The 20,140-nt window shown below is 43.6% G+C and overlaps 1 protein-coding gene across 2 annotated transcripts in view; it reads left to right on the top strand.

Moving 5' to 3' along the window:
- RGS7BP (regulator of G protein signaling 7 binding protein) overlaps positions 1–4,826 on the top strand; it is a 73,575-nt gene extending 68,749 nt beyond the window's left edge. For both annotated transcript variants that reach the window (XM_006116997.4, XM_006116999.4), the window contains 2 exons: positions 370–440; positions 3,800–4,826. In XM_006116997.4, coding sequence (XP_006117059.2) covers positions 370–440; positions 3,800–3,891 — 163 coding nt within the window. In that variant the 3' untranslated portion in view covers positions 3,892–4,826. The remainder of the gene's footprint in view (positions 1–369; positions 441–3,799) is intronic.
- Positions 4,827–20,140: the final 15,314 nt, after the last annotated feature.

Here is a 20,140-nt window from a genome sequence, read left to right as displayed (position 1 = left end):
GTACCAGTTGTGCTGTGTCTGGTGCATCTCTCCACTAGGAACTGGATTGAGCCCACCAACTTATTTTATAAAGACCATTCAACATCCAGGAAGTAGTAATTATTTCATCATTCTGGACCAAATTTGAACCAGAAAGCTACCAATTACAGTCACATCAACCCCTACAGTTCATTATTTTTGTTATAAGAGAAATATGTCTTTAGATTTAAAGAATTGGATTGGCTTTTATATTGGAACCAACTACTTGTCCATTGGATAAATCCAGAAGCGCTCATTATTCCCATTTTGAGTTTATTTCAGTGTATTGTACTATTCCTACATGCTCTCAAATGCAGAAAATAGTTTCTGTTTTACTTTTAATTTCCACAGAGACATGAGAGAAATGAAAAACCTTTTAAGCAAACTCAGGGAGACTATGCCTTTACCATTGAAAAATCAAGGTGAGTTTTGCTTTTTCCCTATGTAATGTAAATTAAGATATTTAAGTGTTATTATCAGAAAAATCTACATTGTTTTCTAAATATTATAAAAATATTCTGAATGAGTTCTGATCCACTGACATCAATGACAGAGCTCCCACTGACATCAATAGGCCTAGGACTTCACTGTGTCTTTACCGATCTGGGATCTACACATTAGGAAAAATGTGAACAAACTGGAGGGAGTCCAGAGGAGAACAATAAAACATGGGGTGAAAAAGTTAAAAAAAAAAAAAAAACCTTTAAGGAAAGGTTAAAAAAACTGGGCAGGATTAGTTTTGAGAAAAAGACTGAGGGGGGGACCTGATCACGGTCTCAGATATGTTAAGGGCTGCTATAAAGAGGACTGATTATTTGTCTAGGGATGTTAGCTGTCAGGTAATAGAGTAGTTGACTAACCGCATGAATTCTTAGCAGTTAGTCAACTGTTCTGTAGTCCCTGGGGACAGGGCTGGCAGCCAGTGCAATCAGACCCCACTCCCGGGGAGCCCCCTGCCACCCTGCGCTGCAGCCTCTGATACCAGCAGCGCAGCAGCAGCACGGCAGGGGGAAGAGGTGGCACCGCAGAGACAGTGCTGGGGGAACCAGCTTTTAAGCTAGCAGCACTGGCTCCTGCTCCCCCCCCCCCCCCCCCCCCCCGCTGCCTCTATATCAGAGAGACAGGGAGAGTCGAGCCAGGCTCAGTGTCTAAGGATTTATCTTACCACCACAAAATTTCCATCCAGCAAGCTGGGAAAACTAAACACCGTTGGGCACCTCTCAAAGGCATTCCTTCCCTAGTTGCAAGCACCGAATAAACTTTTCATTACATAGGAAAACGGGACCCAGTCTTAATTTGGGAAAATACCACAAACACAGTTCAGAAGCATGTGACCATAGGCAAACATCCACCCGACAGTGTGCTGGGCAGTGTCCTTTACCTCAGTTTCTCCCTTTGCTGTGTGAAAGTCCAACAAACAAACGTCTCTTAGAACGCCACTCCCCTCACCCTGCTCACAAATGGCTGTTCGTGGTTAGCAGAGATCCAGAGCTCAGGTATGTTCAGGTGGTTCACCTACTACCTCTGGGGGAAAAGGAACATCAAGCAGTGTCTCTGATGCAGCTCTGCAACTGGCTCAGAGTTGTTGCGCTCTTTCTGCCACCACCACTGGCCACTGCTGCTGCTCCCACACATCATGTTCTGAGATTCTGCCACTTAAAACAGCTCTACTGATTTCAGCAGGTAGTGGAGAACCTCACAGCCAGTGCAGTCTCTGTGTTGCCTTTCCCTGTCCCCACATAATGTGTAAGTCTTCACCCCTAGACCTGTTCAGCAGTAATATCAGCTCTAGGAATTACCAGCCAGAAACAAAGACTCTCAGCTCTGAGACCAACCAGCTCTGTCATTAAATACAAGAGACTCAGCAGCATCCACACTGCCACATAGAAACACCTATTTCCCACCCGCTCATCTTGATGGGGACGTGACATCCTTACCCACTGCTTAGCAAGTGAGGTTCAGCTCAGGATGACCCTCTCACATGAGGGAGAGGGGAGTTCCATGGTGTGACGAAGTGGGGATTGTGTTCACTTGTCATGTTGCATATGATTCCTACTGTCCTGTATTGCTCTGTTGTAACTCTGTGTGTGTGTGCCTCAGTTTCCCTGAGCACTGCACCGGTGCCTGGCTGGGGATGAGAATTTTGGGTGTAACGTTCACTGAGAGGGAGGCTGCCCAGCCCAGCATGTACACAGTGGCCCATGCTCTCTTGTAACCTGAGCCTAAGTGGAGAGGGATGCGTGCAACCAGAGTGGAAATCCATCAACTACACAAAGAAACCTTTTGGCCTGGAAACTGGACAAAGGAGGAGGTGGGGTTGCCTGCAGGGCTCTGGCTCTGGGCTCCCCTCCCCCAAGATGGATTGTACTGTCTGCTCCTGGCTCCTGTGCTGATAAGTCTGTTTTATGCTGTGTCCCTGTGAACAAATAAACTACCTGCCAGCTGAAAGTCACATTTGGCTGCAAATGGGTGTGGGGGGTAGGGGCCGGTGGCTCCCCACTCCTCCATAACACATGGTAAGCACAGTTTTGCTGCCCTTTACTCATATATACAGTAAGGAGAACACACTTCCTTACTCATGCATTCAAATCCTGGAGTGATTTGTATCCCCAAACCAGCCAAAATTGATCACTTTGACAGAGCAGGCATATCTATGCAAATATGGTCTGCTCCTGAAGTTTTCCGCCCCCTCTCCTTCCCCCCCCCCAGCTTATCACAGAGGAGCTTACACTCCACAGAGATGGCCTAAAGATCTCTGATAAATGCACCAATCAATCAATTAATGTCTTTATTCAAGCCCAGGGTAACAGTGTCAAATTTGTAGATGAATTCCAATTCTGCAGACTCTCTCTGTAATTGGATAGTGCCCAGTAGAAACACAGGGCATTTTTAACTTAGGCACTGAGTGACATTAGGTGCCTCTATGTTTAAGCAGCACCAGCCTGGTGGGAGTTTTGAAAATCTCGGTGACTTCTAAATTTTGGACTTAGGCAACTGAAATGGACACTTAAGTCTTGTGTGGATCAGGACTTTACTCTGTATCAGTCTGGTCAAGGTCTGTCCTGAGGGTTTCTTAAATCCCTTTTCATAGTTAGCAAGCATTTTATTATTCATGCTTTCCTGGAGCTGTGGAACAATGTTATTTTTACAAACAGATACTATAAAAATCCCAGGGTGGACAGGGAAGTAGGTCTTTTATCTTATCACAGAAGAGATTGGACTATCAAAGAATGTTCCCTAAAGTTAAGATCTTGACTTTGAATAGCTTTTATTTAGATTTCTAAATACGGATTTAGGAGCCTAACTTTATGCAACGAAATCTGATCCCTGTCTCCACAGATGAAAGAATAAGTCTTCTCAAGTGATTGAACCATTGTGCCACCTGGGTCTTCTGTCTCTCTTCCTCTACCTTTTTTCATAACTGATGTTCTAAAACACTGTATATGTTATTATGGAGCGATAGCCATAGCTCTATAATTAGTGCTTTAAGACTCAGAATATATAAAACAAAATACATTATTGGAATACAGCTGATGTAGGACAGTTACAACTAAGCGGTATTAGATATGCTTTTTACAAACAGGACTGTACTTAGAAGCATTTAGATTGTAAGCTGTTTGGGGAAAAGACCATCTAATGTACCCTGAGTTTGTATAGTGCCTAGCACAATGTGGCCCTGGTCCTCTACTGAGGCTCCCAGGTGCTACTAGTATACAAATAAGCAAGTGTTTTCTTTTTGATATGCCTAATTGTGTTAAACTTTGTACTTCTTTCATTATAGATGATAGCAGCCTCCTTAACCTGACTCCTTATCCATTAGTGAGAAGGCGAAAGCGAAGGTTCTTTGGACTGTGCTGCCTTGTCTCAAGCTAAAAGATTCAGCACAGAAACACCAAGAAAACCATAACTATCATGAAACCAACATTATTTGAAAGGATAAGGTTTGGCCTTTGAAAGGATAAACCTTACTGCTTGTGATTATAAAATGTTTTCTACACTGCCCTATTCCTCCTCTCCCTGCCCCTTCTCAAAAAGTTTTACAGTTCAAAGTTGTTAGTCTCAAGAACCAGAAAGGGAACAGATTTTAACATGATTATGATTTTTTTAAAAGATTTTTGTAATGACATTCCGCATGTCAATTTTAGGTCATTCGGTGGCTAGATGCAAGAATTATGGTTATTAGCTCATCCTAAAGGTTTTATTATACAAACCACAACAGAAATTGTGTATAGTACAGTACTATGACTATAGCTCTTACTAGTATCACATTAATAGAATATGATCAAATATTGTAAACAGTCTTTAAACATAGAAAACTATTTCAAACATCAAAACGTATTAAACTTCTAATATTAAAAATGAACTCCTGTAACAAAACATGCACAAACTCTCCTATTGCTTTTTGTGCTCTCATTTATATTTAGTCTTCCACTGTATCTCAATTTAGTAAAGAATTTCACAATAAAATCTCTTAATTTATCATACTCAAAATCATATAAAATATTCATATTTGTAAATACAAAGTAATCATAATATCTACATACTGTACAGAACATAGAAGGTAAGACTTTAAGCCAATGGTGTCTATATCAACTTTTGGAAGAAAGGGGCAATGGAGTTAAAAGATGGTGTAGTACAATATACAATTACCCTCCAATAAAAAGCAGAAAATACTTTGTTTCCATTAAAAACTGAAGCATGGTGTCTGCACATCAACTTAGTGTTAACTCTTATAGGGCATGCCAGAATTAGCTCAGACTGTAAAATATTTGGCATTTTACATTGTTAATAAAGTTTTTTAATTAAACTAAAAACTGTCTGCTTTCTAATTATATCACTAGGAAATCAATTGACTATAATGTATCAGTAGTAATATTTGCTCCATTTTCAATACTCCTGTTCTCAGAAGAAAATGACAAATTACAAGTCTGCCCACATACAGTGTTTAGACTGACAACTAACGGCAATGGTATGTATGGCAAGACATAGATGTCTGGGAACTATTGTCTCCAACTCTGAGGGAATACAGACAAGATACCAAGAATGTGCTGGAACATATCTAGGAACATATCCAGCAGTAGCTATTCCAGGGCGGGTCATCCTTCCCTTGTAATCTGTAACACCTGGCCAGGGCTTGTATCAACCCCACTCCATATCTCCCAACTGTCCCAAATTTGTGGAACTGCAGCTGCCCTACTTTGACACCCCAAAATGCCTTGTCCCACTAGAAGTGGGTCCTTTGGGGCTGGCTGGGCTTAGCTCCCTCCTTGAGTCATTGTGAGCTGGCTCCTGGTACATCGGGTCACAGTGCCCCTCATGCTTTGGCCCTCCCTTTTCCCACCTCCTTCTCCACTAGGGAAAGGGCCTGACTCCTTGCTTGGTCCCATCCAGCTTTTGCCACTGAAACGTTGGGAAGTATACCACTCCTCCACAGCATGAAACAGGTTTCATCACTATTGCTGGGACCACCATCAACCTCATGGGAGATGGTGGGAAAAGGGTGTTATCCTGTGAACATTAGGAGCCCAAATCACCTTTCTTACTTTCTCTGGGAGTTGCCTCATCCTAATCTGCTTCCAACTGTGCTTTATCAGGACTCAGCCCCTAGTCAAATGAATGTCTTCAGTGGGCACCTGCTAGTACAACAAAGACATTTTCCTGCCAAATCTACCCACTTGGAGCCTGAGCTGCTAAGAGGAATTAATACAAAAAATCACACTGACTGTGTCAGTTTGGCAGTGCAGGAAAGATTCCTTGCCAGGTATAAAAGCGTGACTAGCATCATGCCCACTGCAACGCCTAAAAATCTCAAGGGAGTGGTAGAGCTTTTCTTTCCAGTGCAGAAAGGTGTCTCCAGACGGGAAGATCTCATTTTGAGTATGCAAGTTTATACTGCGCCCTTTAGTCCAAAGGATCGGCTGCAGGACCTCACTCTGACCCACAAGGAGGCTGAGTGCCTGCAAAGAGAGGAGAGAGGGAGCAGTCCTTTAAAGGGGCCAAAGGTTTTCCTTCCCCTGCTGGCCCAGACAGTTTCCCCACCTCTGAGACTGGGAAGGGAGGGTTGAAGGTGTTCTTTGTGACACTCATTCACAAAATGGCATGGTTGTAAGCAGGGGCAGATGACTGTTTTGCAGGGCCCCGGGCAGCATAACTCCACGGGGCCCCCCCTTTGCCACGGCGCATGCGCAGGGCTTTTTTAAGCTCGGGGCCTGGGACGGCCGCCCCGTTCGCCCTGCCCTATATCCGCCCCTGGTTGTAAGTTGTGTTCTGATCTGATTTTCAACCCAGATAACCATTGCCCAATAAACACATTTTGGAGACTGTAGGAGCTAGGAGCTTGAGCCCACGCCTATAAGGCTATCGTAATTAGTACATTGAGTACATTAGTAAGGGATGACACCTTAGGTGATATCTTAGAAAAGAGACAACTAAAGGGGGAATAAGAAGTCTGTAAAATCATTAATGGTGTGGAGACGGTGCTGAAGGATCTCATGATGAAATTAATAGGCAGCAGGTTTAAAACAAACATAAGAAAATACTTTGTACATAACTCAAAGTCAACCTATGGAACAGATTTCCTGGGGTTGGTGTAAAAGCCAAAAGTATAACTGGGTTCAAAAATGAATTAGATAAGTTCATGGAAGATAGGTCCATCAGTGGCTACTAATCAAGATGGTCAGGAATGTAACCCCAAACTCTGGGTATCCCTAAACCTCTGACTATCTGGAACTGTGACTGGAGAATGGGAAACAGACTACTCAAAAAGTTGCCCTGTTCTGTTCAGTCCCTCTGAAATACCTGGCAGTCGCCACAGTTGGAAGATAGGATATGGAGCTAGATAGCTGTCCTTATGTTCAATCTGACATCACAAAAATTACATTAATACTACAAAACCCATTAAACAATTAAATATATTAAATTAAGATGTCTACTTTTAGCTTTTTTATAAATGTCCCTTCTCTAACATTCTATAACAAGGAGGAGAGGCAAATCCTTAAATAAAAACATCAAATATTTCTGCTTCCCTCCAGCTGAGTAGACAGGTGTATGGGTTAACAATGAAGAGTTTGCTAGAGGCTGACCCCCAGCAGCACACATGGCAAGTACTGGCCAAAGGAGGTTATCTATATCTCCCTGAAGACACTTTATGTCCACCTGCCAGCATAATATTTATGCTATTGAGGAAGTTTTGAGGAAACTAAGGCAAGCAAGACTGATTTCCCCTAATGCCGAAAAAGTTGATGTCAAATTCCTGAGTTCAATAGGAGTCAGAAGATCCTGACCCTATGCACTAGATCCCACCCCATTCTGTTTTAGGGAACAGAAGGACATACTAATTAAAAGAAATATGAAAAAAGTAACCAATAAATGTTTGCAAATCTCAGAACTCTCTGCAGTAAGTTTGTCTGTGTTTTGAACAAAAGTTTACACTGAAGACATTAAAAAGATGATTTTATCTGAACTAAGTTACCAGTCCTACCAGAATTTTACCCAGTTCTCCTTTTTAACTGTTTTGGATTCAGTAACATTTTTTAACTTTTATTATTGTGGCGTTTTGTTGCTGTTTCACTATGTTTATGAGCAGAACAGTGATGTTCTTCTTGCACCTATAATGTTCATTGTTACAAATTAGCTTACCACCACTTTTGTGAAAGTTCAAGTCTTAATGACTGTATAAAAAATGGTTTCTGACTATTGACAAAGTAGATTTTATCAGCTTTGCTGGTGCTGTGGATCCAGTATATCTACAGGTATGTCTACAACACTACAAGGGTATTTCTAAATAACTTATTTTGGAATAATAACTCCTGAAATAACTATTTCAAAATAGCACATCCACACTACAGGGAAGCTTCGAAATTAGTCCAAGGCAGGCTCCCCTAATATGTACATGCTACCTCAATTTAGAACCCCAGGAGGCACTGGGGAGTAATTACTTGGAATGGCCCTCGGGAGGAGCTATTTCAAAATAGTGGCCAGTGGACTTCCCACACTACTGCTATTCCAAAATAGCAATTTCAAAGTAGGCATATTCCTCATGAAATGAGGGCTTATTATTACAGAATAATAAACCTGTTATTGCAAAATAATTTCAAAATAACGGGCTTGCTGTGTAGACATTCACCTTGTTATTTAGAAATAACGTGGGTTATTTCAAAATAATACTCTAGTGTAGACATGCCCTTAGGGTATGTTTACACAGCAAAGTTATTTTGAAATAACAGCCTTTATTTTGAAATAACTTTCCTAGTGTCTACACAGCCAAACCACTATTTCGAAATAAAATCAAAATAGTGGAGTGCTTATTTTGAATTTGGTAAACCTCATTCCAAATTTGAAATAGCTATTTTGAAATAAGTGCTGTGTAGACACTTACATCGAAATAGGGGGCCTCCAGCCTTCCCATGGTGCTCTGGTGGCCACTCCAGCCTCAACCAAGAACACTTCTCTCCCTGCCTCCCACCCCCAACCCTTAAAGGGGTAGACTCTGGCCACAGTGCCCGTTCCAGCTCCAAGCCTGCCAGCCCAGAGCCAGCAGTCACTGCTCCTGACTCAGTGGTCCCAAAACATGAGCCAGCAAGCCACTGGCAGCCAGCCCTCCACCACTCCCCAGGAGCAATCTGCCAGCTCCCAGGAGCCTGCCAGGGCCCGGAGAAGGCGAGTGCCTTCCTGGTCCAGGGTAGAGACCATGGACCTTATTCAGGTTGGGGGGGGGGGTCAAGGTTCCCCCTTTATGGTCCTTCCAGGTCCGTCGGAAGTCTTTGGCCAATTTCTACCAGTTCAGTCCCTTCACCAGGCCTATGCTGCGCTGGAGACACTGGCTTGCAGGGTGGGGGGGAGGTCCGGGCTCGCCCACACTCCCAGACCCCAGCCCAGGGCTCTAAGGACAGGTTCGCGGGGACCTGTCCAACCGGTGGGGCAGATGCCCGAAACTCATCGGTTCACCAGCTCCACGCCCTGCCCTGGGCTACTTCCCACCCCACTTTCACCTTCCTACACCACACCCTGGTCTCCCTGTGAACCTTGCACCTGACTCCGTCTTCTCCCACCATGCTCCCTCCTGCCCCCCCACGGCCACCCTGGCTGACTTTTGCCCCTCTCTCCGTCCCTCTCCTCCTCCTCTCTCCTCCTCCTCTCTTCTCCCCGGCTCCGTTGCCGCTCCCCCCTTTTCCCACGACCCTGCCCTGGCTTTAAACATCCCATGCCGGCGTCCGGAGCGCATGACATCAGCCCCAGTGCACACCACGCGCTTTGTCACCTCCACCCGCCACCCGCACGCCGGCTGATGCCCCATGCCCTCCCCGCCCCCGCCGCTCAGCTGAGCAGTGGTTGTGGCGCAAGGACTGCACGCCGATCGGGCGCCCTGGGCCGCCCCCATTAGCGAGAGGGCGACCGCAGGTTTAGTGTGGGGCAGGTCTGCCCCTGCAGGGCAGAAGCGGCTCGCCCCGTCACAGGGGGGATGATCCAAACGTCCATGATCTCCACACTAGATGGAGGTACGCGGTAGTCTGTGGCAGGATTGCTGCCAGCCTGGCCACCAACAGCCATATGCTAACCCAGGAGCAGGTTTGCATGACAATCAAGTTGGTCTGGCTAGATCCGCAACCCTGAGCCCTGAGACTCTCCTCCCCCCGTCTTCACCTTGCTTCTGGCTCCCTCCTTCCATGTTTCCCTCTCTCCTCTCCCACCCTCTCTTCTCCTGTCTTCCACCTCCTTTCCCCAGTCTCACCAGAGTTTCATTCCCTACCCACTAGTTTTGTTAAATAAAGAGAGTTTGTCTTAATGAAAATACATGTGTTTTATTTGACACCAGGAAGGGGGGTTAGGGAGGGGTAAGTGGAAGGACGTGCGGGAAGAATGAGGCACAAGCCCCCAGTAGGGCAGACCAGGGAGGCTCTTAGTGCTCCTCAGGGTGGAAGCTCTCTCGCAGGGCCTCCTGGATACTGACAGCCCCCCAATGGACCTCTCAGATGGCAGCCTGCAGCAAGTGCAGCCAGGCTCACAGCAAGGCGTCCATGAGAAGCATCAGAGTGCCCAGGGGCACTCTGCTCCATGTTGCAGAGTGCTGTGGTGTCCTGATTGAGGGCAACCAGAGCACACAGAGACAAAATGCTTTGCTATCCCTCATCAAGGTAGACAAGCAAGCAGGGAAACCTGAGAACTGGCTGTCTGGGGAGGGGGAGGGTCTCTTTAAGCACAGACCTCAGATAGCCTCAGGCAGCAGCCCTACACAGTAAGTCCTGACCTAGTGCCCTGCTGGAACTGGTTCCGGCCAGCTTTAAATGCGATTCAGAGTCCACTCAGTGTGGATGTGCTATTTCGAAATGCATTGTGTATAGATGCATTTTTTCAAAATAAGCTATTTCGAAATAAGATTTCAAAATAACACCATAGTGTAGACATACCCTTAGAGAGTAAAAGGAATGATATTTTTGCATCATCAAAAGAATTGCTAACTAAATTCCATTCATTTAAGTCTGCACAAGCAAAGAAAAGCTAATGAGTTTACACAGATAGCACTGAAACCATGAGTTCTTCAGTAGGAATTGCACAGGTCTAACTGAAGGAATTCTTCAGTATGAGAGGCTTTATATTACTGGCATGGATTTGTGCCCCCCCCCCCCCCGCCCCCTCCAAAAGAAAAAGAAGCTAGCTTGATCTTCAGATCCCATATTGGGTCTGCAGGGCTAAAAGGTTTTTTTAAGTACCTTTTTATTTTAAATGCAAGATAACAATGACTGTGAAACCTCATGATGCCTTATTCACAAGTACTGCTCAGAACTGCTCTTTAAGGCTAGGTCTAGACTGCAGGCTTCTTTCGGAAGAACCTTTTTTCAGAAGAGATCGTCCAAAAAAGCTTCTTCCAAATGAGAGCGTCCACACGCAAAAGCATATCTGCTTTTTCAATAGATAGTGTCCACACTGAATGAATGCTCTCTCACATTTAAGCTGTGATTACTATGGACGGAGTGGCCACCAGGGTACCTGTGCTTTTTACTCTTCCCACACATGCCTTTTTCCAAAAGAGCTCTTTCAGAAAAAGGCTTCTTCCTTGTAGAAAGAGGATTACAGAGCCAGAAAAACCCCTCTGTTCTTTCTATTTACGTTCAGAAGAACACTATTGCAGTGTGGATGTAACTCAGGTTGTGTCAGAAAATAGGCTGTTTTCTGACAAAACTCTGTAGTGTAGACATTCCCTGAGGCTATGTCTACACTGCAGGCTTCTTGCGCAAGAAGCTTTTTGTGGAAGAGATCCAGGCTCTCAAGAAAGCTCTGATTGCCATTAACAGAATGGCCACCAGGGCACCTGAGCTTCCTTCAATAGGCTGTTTTTGCACAAAAAAAACCCCTGTTTCCTGTCCACACACACACGCAAGAGCTCTTGCGCAAAAAGGTTTATTCCTCATAGAAAGAGGAATACCTATACCTCCTAACCCCCTCTGTTCTGTTGATTCACTGTAAATTTTCTTGTGGAAAAACGCACTTGAGGAATGGACATTCCATGAGTTTTTGTATAAAAACCAGCCATTTTTGCATAAAAACTCAGCAGTATAGACAGCCTGAGTGACCCAATATTTTAAAAGGATAAATGGGAAAAAGACAAATACCCTACAAAAGCTGAGTTTCCCTGAATTGTGCTTACTGAAGTAGGCATTGCAGCAAAACCTTTATAATTCAGTACTTTCATATGTATGACAGCCTTTGTTCAGTGTATATATTATATTTGACATAGGACTATCACTGCATTGTGAAATGTTGAGCCTGACTTAAAAAAACAATTTTTCCCTTCTTATACTCCTCCCCCCAAAAGAAAGTCATGTAAACTAAAAATGACCCTCAGACAAGCTGTAACATAATTTCTGTCTGATCTGCTATTTTATTTTAGGATAGCACAAATGAGTTACCACAGCAACCTCTTCAGCCCTTCTCAATATGCTGCCAGTACAGCCTGTACAAATTACAAACATACTAAAGTTGCAAAGTGAAATTCTGGAGCGCTTACTTCAGCAAACACATTGCTCTGTGGCACACGTACATTGGATAAATAACACATTGTAAAAACATTTTTGATCTACGGAGTATGTCTGGAAAAACATCCATATGGACTGCTGGAATGTGTCAACTCTCTCTCTCTCTCTCTTTTTTTAACCATGGGTGAATGAAAACTAGTTGAAGGCAAGAAGCAAAAAAGACCAAGAGGCAATTCTATCATGCAGGGGATCAATAGATGATCATTAATTGTCTCTTCTATCCTTTAAAATTTATTAATCTAATTGAAACCAAATAATCAACTGCCATAGTTTTGTATCTCAGCAGCTATAAAACCCTATGTCATAGTGCACAGGGATGGACTATTTACTAAAAGATTATTACAGCATTGCCAACTTTCATGATTTAGCAAGAATCTCACATTATTTGGCATTTTTCTTAAAGTCCCAATACCTATAGGAAAGTGATTATAGGTGAACCTGAGCATTCATCTCACAATCAGTTTCAAACCTTTATCGGTTCAGAGAAAAGCCTGAAAAAACTGCCATGAGACCACCCTAGAGGCACTGGAAGAGAAATAAAAGAAACCCAACATTTAATTTTTTTTAAACCCTTATAGTTTGAATTGGGGATTTGACTCATGATTTTTGAATACTTAGGTTTGGTAATACTGGAGATAATATATGTATCTATAGTTGTGACCTTATGATGGCAAATGCCAGAGGGCATAGGGATACAGGGATCTCCAAATGGTCCACCAAAAGGCTATCATGTAAGGTCTCTAATGATAGCCTGTGTCACACAGGTGTCACACAGGACATTGCTGGATATATGGATGGAAAATGTGGTGTTATGCATAGATCCTAAGAACTATGCTATCTAGGTCTGAGAGTTTAGGTAGATTACTTAGAGGTAATCCACATACTCCTCTCCAGTGCTTTTTTTGTGATGGTACGCACCTTTTTATGGGAGCACTTGCCGCTTTTCTCTGACACAGGCCCCAGCCAACCCTGGGAGCAGATAGAAACTCGCTCCGGACATGCAGTAATTAAAGGGGACGCGACCTTTTTTTTTCCCCTCGACAAAACCATTGGCCTAGTACCAGCACTTTTTTTTCTTTTTTAAGCAAGAAGAAGCACTGCTTCTAGCACATGGGATAGGGGAGGAGAAGAGACACTTAGGCCTGGTCTACATTAGGACTTTACATGAACTGTAGTCATACATGGTCGATTTTCTAAATGATGCATCCATACTACCAAGCCTGTCGCATCGCCCTTAGGGCTGCTGAACTCGATTTCTGTACTCCTGCTTTTCACAGGAGTAACCCAATTCCCAACCTTGCATGGTTGAAGTTACATTACCATAGATGCAGTGTTGCCGGAAACTCGATGCTATTGGCCTCTGGGAGGCCTTCTGCAGCTCTCTACTCTGACAGCACTGGTCAGCACTTCCACCTCTACTGCTCTCCTGTTGAGCTCAAAAAGGCTCGGGAACAGTAGAATGGCCTGCCCCATGTGGCCAGCGATGTGAGCCCATTACAAGTGAGCAGCACACTGCGGCACACATGGAGAGGAGTTCCAACATTCTAATATCAGAGGGGTAGCCGTGTTAGTCTGAATCTGCAAAAGCGACGAGGAGTCCTGTGGCACCTTATAGACTAACTGAAGTGTAGGAGCATAAGCTTTTTTACATGCATCTGACGAAGTGGGTCTTTGCCCACGAAAGCTTATGCTCCTACACTTCAGTTAGTCTATAAGGTGCCACAGGACTCCTCGTAACATTCTAATAGATTCTGCAACCACTGAGTAGTTTTGCTCTCACGGGCTCCAGTTTCCAGGAGCACAGAAGAGCACCAGCTTGGAGTGTCCAGGAGAACCTGGGCCTCATCGAGGTGTGGGGGGATGAAGCCATGCTCACAAAGCTCAGGATCAGCAGGAGGAACACCGAGATTTATGGCAGGATCACAAGCTGCCTTGGGGCTAAAGAATATTCCAGGGATGCCCAGAAGTGCAGAGTAAAAATCAAGGAGCTGCACCAGTCCTATCACCAGCCGAAGGAGGAGAGTGGACGCGGTCTGGGGCAGCACCTCACACATACTGCTTCTATAAGCAGCTGGATGCCATTCTGGGAGAGAGGGCCCAGCCAGCTCCCCCAGCCTGGTTGTGGAGTCCACCTAAGAAACGCCTGGCATCAGACTGCAGGAGAGCAGGGTGGCAGAGGGGCAAGAGGAGGAGGAGAGCCACTGATCCTCAAGATCCAGGAGCTGGTCATGCTGCTGGAGCCAGTCCTTCCTCCCTTTCCCCGGCCATCTCCCAATCCCACATTGACTCCCAGGAGGGCACTTTTGGTGAATTCACAAACTTTTTTGAACTACAAGTGAGTTCAGGCAGCGGGTTAAGGTGCACACTCTCTCTACCTACACAGCTCAGGGGGGCACAGAACAACTTGTTAACCTGTCAGAAGATGGAGTGGGAGTCTAGCCTTCTCACAAGGTTTTTGGGGAGGCCAGCCTTATACTGTCGTCTGCAGTAAGACACCTTCCCATGCCAAGCCACCAGTTAGTGGTCTGGTGTCATTGAACAAAAAAATGAGTGCAGAATTATGGCCACATTCAGTCAAATCTCCATGTGTTATGCTTAAACAAAGCACACAAGATCTTTTTTAGGGGAAAAGGTAGCACGCCACGTTTATTGAGAATAAACAGTAGCATATGCTTTTCAGTCACTCACACAAACAAACACCACACTCACAGTCCTGCCAGACGATATTAGAGTTACCAGTCCAGAGACTGGATCAATTTAGTGGCCAGCCAGATCCATCACAGAACAGACATTCAAGTGACTGAGTAAGAATACTGGAAACAAATGGTTACATATAAAATAAAATCATAACCATGCTTTCTAGAGACTAAATTGAATTAATAAGGCCTTGCCTTGTCTCCTACAAGGTAGTTTACCCCAGGTTTTCTCCCCAAGTATTTTCAAGCAGTTTGTTTTTTGTTTTTCCCAGAAGGGTTTTCAATCAGTTTGGTAAAAAACAAGTCTGCAGGCAACTTGTCCTCAGAGACTGAAGGAATATCCAGGCTTTATCTGTACCCTCAGACGTAGTTTCGAAAGTTCATTGTCTCACCTTTAAAAAGAGTAACTCCTGGTGATTTTATTTTTTCCTTCAGCCCCGGCAATCAATTGATCAGCATCATGTTCAGAGTGTAAATGGGGATTCATTGTGAGTGATACAATATTCAATTTGCATATTGCCAGCCAGTATGAGATAAGGGCACGTCTACTACTACGAGATAAGTTCAAATATAATATGGTTGATTTCTTACCACCCAATTTTGAGAAGTTGAAGGTCTGTATCCCCACTAATGGGAAAAACTGAATGTTGTCTGAAATAGCTCGTAGTTAGACACACCCTAACTGTTAAGCATTTGACAGTTATGTTTTTATTGATGTTATTTGCAAAACTACAACTACCCACTCTTCTGGGAGGAGCAGTCAATGCAGAGACTACTGAACTAAGGGGGAAGCAGGAAACTGGGCCCCATCTGGGACCATTCTTGCCCCCACATCCTATTGCACCAAGAATTGTGTATGGGTGACCTCCTATACAGGTGATGGCTACCTCCCATCTACCACGTACCTTGAGCTGAAGGGGACACTGCTGAGGGCAACAAGCCAAAGACTGCAGCCAGTATGAACATCTGCAGAAGCAACCAAAGAGAGGCTTTCAGAGAACTTTCTACAATTCTACTTCCCTGTGCTGATTGGCTGTTTGTTCCTATCTCCTCTATTCCCTGTCTTTTAGTGTCATCGCCAGAGTTTCACTTCACACTTCCCCCTTATCTTCTCCCCTTTCCTGTTCCACTCCCACTTTCCTTTCACTTTGCCTTCTCCCTTCACCTTTCTTTCTTAGTTCATTCTCTCCTAACTAGCCTTCTCGTCCTTGCCCTCCCCCAAAGGAAACAAAATCTCTGGAACCAACATGGTGTTTGCTGCAATCACTCTGATAGTTCTACTATACATTCCTAAAAGGCTTAGGTCTGCTTTTCCCAAAGAAATACTACATACCAGCTTTTAAATTCAACCCAAGATCGGCACTTTGCTTAACACACACTCATACATAATGATGATTACACCCAAGTCACTACCTTAAATGCACTAATGGCAAATATTAAAAAAAATCACCGTAGAGAAAAGGAACATTTACATATTCTAAGTGGGTTCTATATGAAGAATATGTGACTAAATGCTGAGAACTGGCAACTACAAATACAAAAGAATAATCTTTAGCATATATTGCACACTCATTTTATACTGTAATATCTTTAGGGCAAGACTTTTCCGTACCATATGTATGTACAGCACCTAGCACAATGGCCCCATCCCTCTTGGTCATACTGGAATATGTGTGTGCAACTGCAAAAAGAAACATGCATGTACAAATTCACTGGTAATATGTGCTGTCTTCAAAACCAACACCTTTATCTTTTAAATCAATATATTTTAAAAATAAATCACCTTTCTCTGATTTTACATAAACAATACCCACAGCTAAGTTACCTATGTGCTCACGTAATGGTCAATTTTCACATAATGTACTTTTTACCATGTCCAAAAGATGGCAGCACAATGATATATTTTCATTAACATTAAAAATCAAATCTATTAGTTGTTGGATTTACTCTACAATATCATCCCAAATATCTATGATTTTGGAGACATCAGAAAAGTTTGGAAAGCTGGGTTTTGAAATACTTGATGGCCTAATGAACATCATATATCATTATTGTCTGGTAACATGACTTTCAGTTAGAAGTTTGGTTAGCCAGAAGTTAGATAACCAGCTTTATATTGTAATCTTGTAGACAAATTGGAAAAAGAAAAAAAAAGGCTTAAGATGATATATATGAAATCGAAAGCAGTATGCTCAGAAGCACCACATCATAGACCAAAGGGGAAAAAACAGTCTTTGTCCATACAGCTCTTTCACAAGCATACTGTGCACTTTTGTGCACCTCATTTTAGAGGGGCAGTAGAGCAATTCCTTTGTCAGACCTGTCCAGTGCCCAGTAACTCCTTTGATAGAGGCCTATACCATCTACGAAAGAAAGATGCAAAAAAAAACCCTTATGGAAGATAAGCAATAATGTGCTTATTGGAAATGTTTCTTTTTAAATTTCATCCTGGTTAATATTGTGATGCATGAGAATTTGCTTCTTATTTCCACTCTGAATTTGTCTAACCTCAACTTCCAGCCACTGGCTTGTCATCTTTTTGCCTGCTAGACTGAAGATATTTGTTTCCCCATGTAGGTAGCCACCTATTCTGTACACTTCAGGTAAGCCCCTATTTACTAATCTCGTGGTTAGTGACATCCAGGTGGGTGGTCACATCTAGTGATAAGGGCACCCAGGTATCAGAGGCCAGAGTTCAGGATCAGAACTAGATTACCTGAAGTAAGGTGAGGTAATGCAAGGCAGCAGCAGGGCTGAGTCCAAGGCAGCAGCAGAAACTATGAGCTATAAACTCACTCTTCCAATCTGTCACAGGGTGGAGACATTTAGGCAGTTTGCTGCAGGCCTGCGGCGTTCATCAGGGTGGCTGGAGATTGATTGTGCTAAAGGCCCTGATTCCTGACACTCTTCTCCAAACTAGAACAACCTAATTTTTTCAGTCCCCTCAGATAAAATCTTTCTATTGTTCTTATTTTTGCTGCATGTCTCTGGTCCCTTGTATCTGCTACTTATCTTAGTAGACCTGTGCATTAATTCATCGTTGTCCTTGTACACGTTTTTGAATGTAGTGATGACCACTTTTTATTACAGAAGGTGGAGAAAATGACTACGGGAGAGGTATGCTGGATTTGAGTCTGACAAATACAGAGGAACTGGGTGAGAATTTGAAAGTGGAAGCCAGCTTGTGCGAAGGTGAGCATTAAATGAGAGTTTATTAATGTAAGGAATGGTAGACTTGAGCAAACTCAGAAATGAGGCAAGATCCCCTGGAAGTAAGCCTAAGCAGGGGTGGGGGAAGAGAAGGGGGAGAAAGTGATGCTGTTCCATGTTTAATAACTAATTAAATAGTTTAAATGCAGCTTTTAATAGACAATATGTGCAATGTGGACAAATTCATTTTATGGGAGTCTTAATGTTAATATTTCCTGATCCTTATGTTTAAATATATAACCTTAATATTGCATTATTATCTTACAAATTCATTATAGCTCTTTAATGTTAAGAAGGTGAGGTTATATAGCATATAATTCATGCTGTAGAAACTGACTCCTCCTTACTTTGCCATTCTGCTAAACAACAGATTTGCTAGAGTTCTTCATTTAAAGTTTTTTCACCAGTACTGTGTCCCAGATTTGTTCCAAAGCAGAAAGGAATATGTCCAAATGTTGCACACAGCATGATCACATGTCTTTTATATGGTGAGTAGTGTTCAATATTATATACCCAAATCAGTAAATGTGGTCGTGTGCTCCAGTAATCATGCAAAGAATGGTACACTGTAATACAGTGTGTTGTTTGTATATCAGAGTGTGTCACAAATAAAACATTGAGAAGGTGCCCTTTAAAATAATTTTTCTTCTACAATTTCCAAGTTGGCCTTTATTTGAAACATAAAGGGCCTGTTTATGGGTGTCAGCCAGCGCTTCTGTTTCAGGACCATTAGTCCCAGTGAAGCTATGCATTTGCTGTTGTTAGGCTCTTTTTGTGCTGTCTGTGGCCTTAGCACCATCAGTCTGTATGGCCATTTACTTTTTGCAGGCTCCAGCAGGTACCTGTCTGGGACAAAATGCCAGGCTTTGTGCACAGTGATGTCTGGCTGCTGGTGTGGTTCCTGATACGTCCTGCTGACTGGGTGACTTAGCAATGGCTAAGCTTTATACTGCCTATGGTGCAAGGGTCCCAAATGTTCTTTGTGCCTAGAGCCTCAGTAAACTGTAATCTGCCTTTACAGCCTGATGTGCATCAACAAACATTTTGCAGGGCCCCCTCTGCCTAGATGCACAGGGGAATGAGAACTAGATGCAAACAATGCTAATGTTGGTTATTTCTATCCCTCTCCTAGTCTGGAACAATAAAATAAGATAAGTAAAGAAGAGCTCTACTTTACATCTCCCTTCAGTATTATAGCACGATGAGTACTTACCAGAGCTACTCTCTCCTGGATCAGGTGTGCCAGAGCCGGAGTTCTGGGACTGGGCTATGCCCCTGTAGAGTTAAAAAAGGTTCTGGCTCACCATGCCATCATGTGTCCCTGTTGCCTGCCTCCCATCCTTCTCCTCCAACTCCATTTCTCTTGTCCACCACTCTACATTCTTGTATTTCCAGTGACCACTGCTTCCAGCCCCACACCAATGTACCCTGGGCTCTTGGCTACAGAGGTGGGTTCACCACCAAGGATGGAGTATGTAGCTCCTTGTATATGCGGCATGTCTTTGGCACTGCACCAGACCAACAATTGGCCTCCCTTGATTTCTGATATGCCTGCCTCAGCTCCTTGATCTTAGCATGGCACTGCTATGTGTCCCTTTTCTCTTTCACACCATGAACAATCTGCTCATAGGTATTGAAGTTCCTGTGGCTGGAGCAAAGTTGTGACTGCAAAACCTCCTCTTCCCACAAACCCAGAAGATCCAACAACTCTGGTGTATTTTAGGAGGGAGTGTGTTTGCTGCATGGAGCAGGTCTGGTCAGCTGGAAAGATGAAATGTGAGCTGTCCATGCCAAACAAACAGGAAGTAGAATTTCAGAAATTCCTGGGCTTTTAAAGGGGAAGAGGTATGTACCTTGCTGTAGGGCAGCAGAATTCAAAACTGGGGACCAAAATGGTCAAACTGGGCATCGTAGAACACCTCCTGGAGAACTCTTAGTGAGACATAAGCAAGCAGAGAGACAGTGTTGCTCTAAATGTGCAGTAGAAAGCTCTATCGGGGGGGGGGGGGTTGATTTTGTAGGTGTGGCAGAAGAGTTAAACCAGGAGAAACATTGCAGTGTATATACCTCCATGGTTTTGTTGATGAAAGCTGACATTTATCAAAAACATCTGTGTAGTGTAGACAAAGCCTAAATTTCTCTATGGCTTTAGCCCCAGGTCCAAAACCATGTGGCTATTTGGCC

The sequence above is a fragment of the Pelodiscus sinensis genome, chromosome 6 (assembly GCF_049634645.1).
Source record: "Pelodiscus sinensis isolate JC-2024 chromosome 6, ASM4963464v1, whole genome shotgun sequence".
Lineage (NCBI taxonomy): Eukaryota > Metazoa > Chordata > Testudines > Trionychidae > Pelodiscus > Pelodiscus sinensis.
This window is presented reverse-complemented; position numbering and strand designations above follow the sequence as displayed.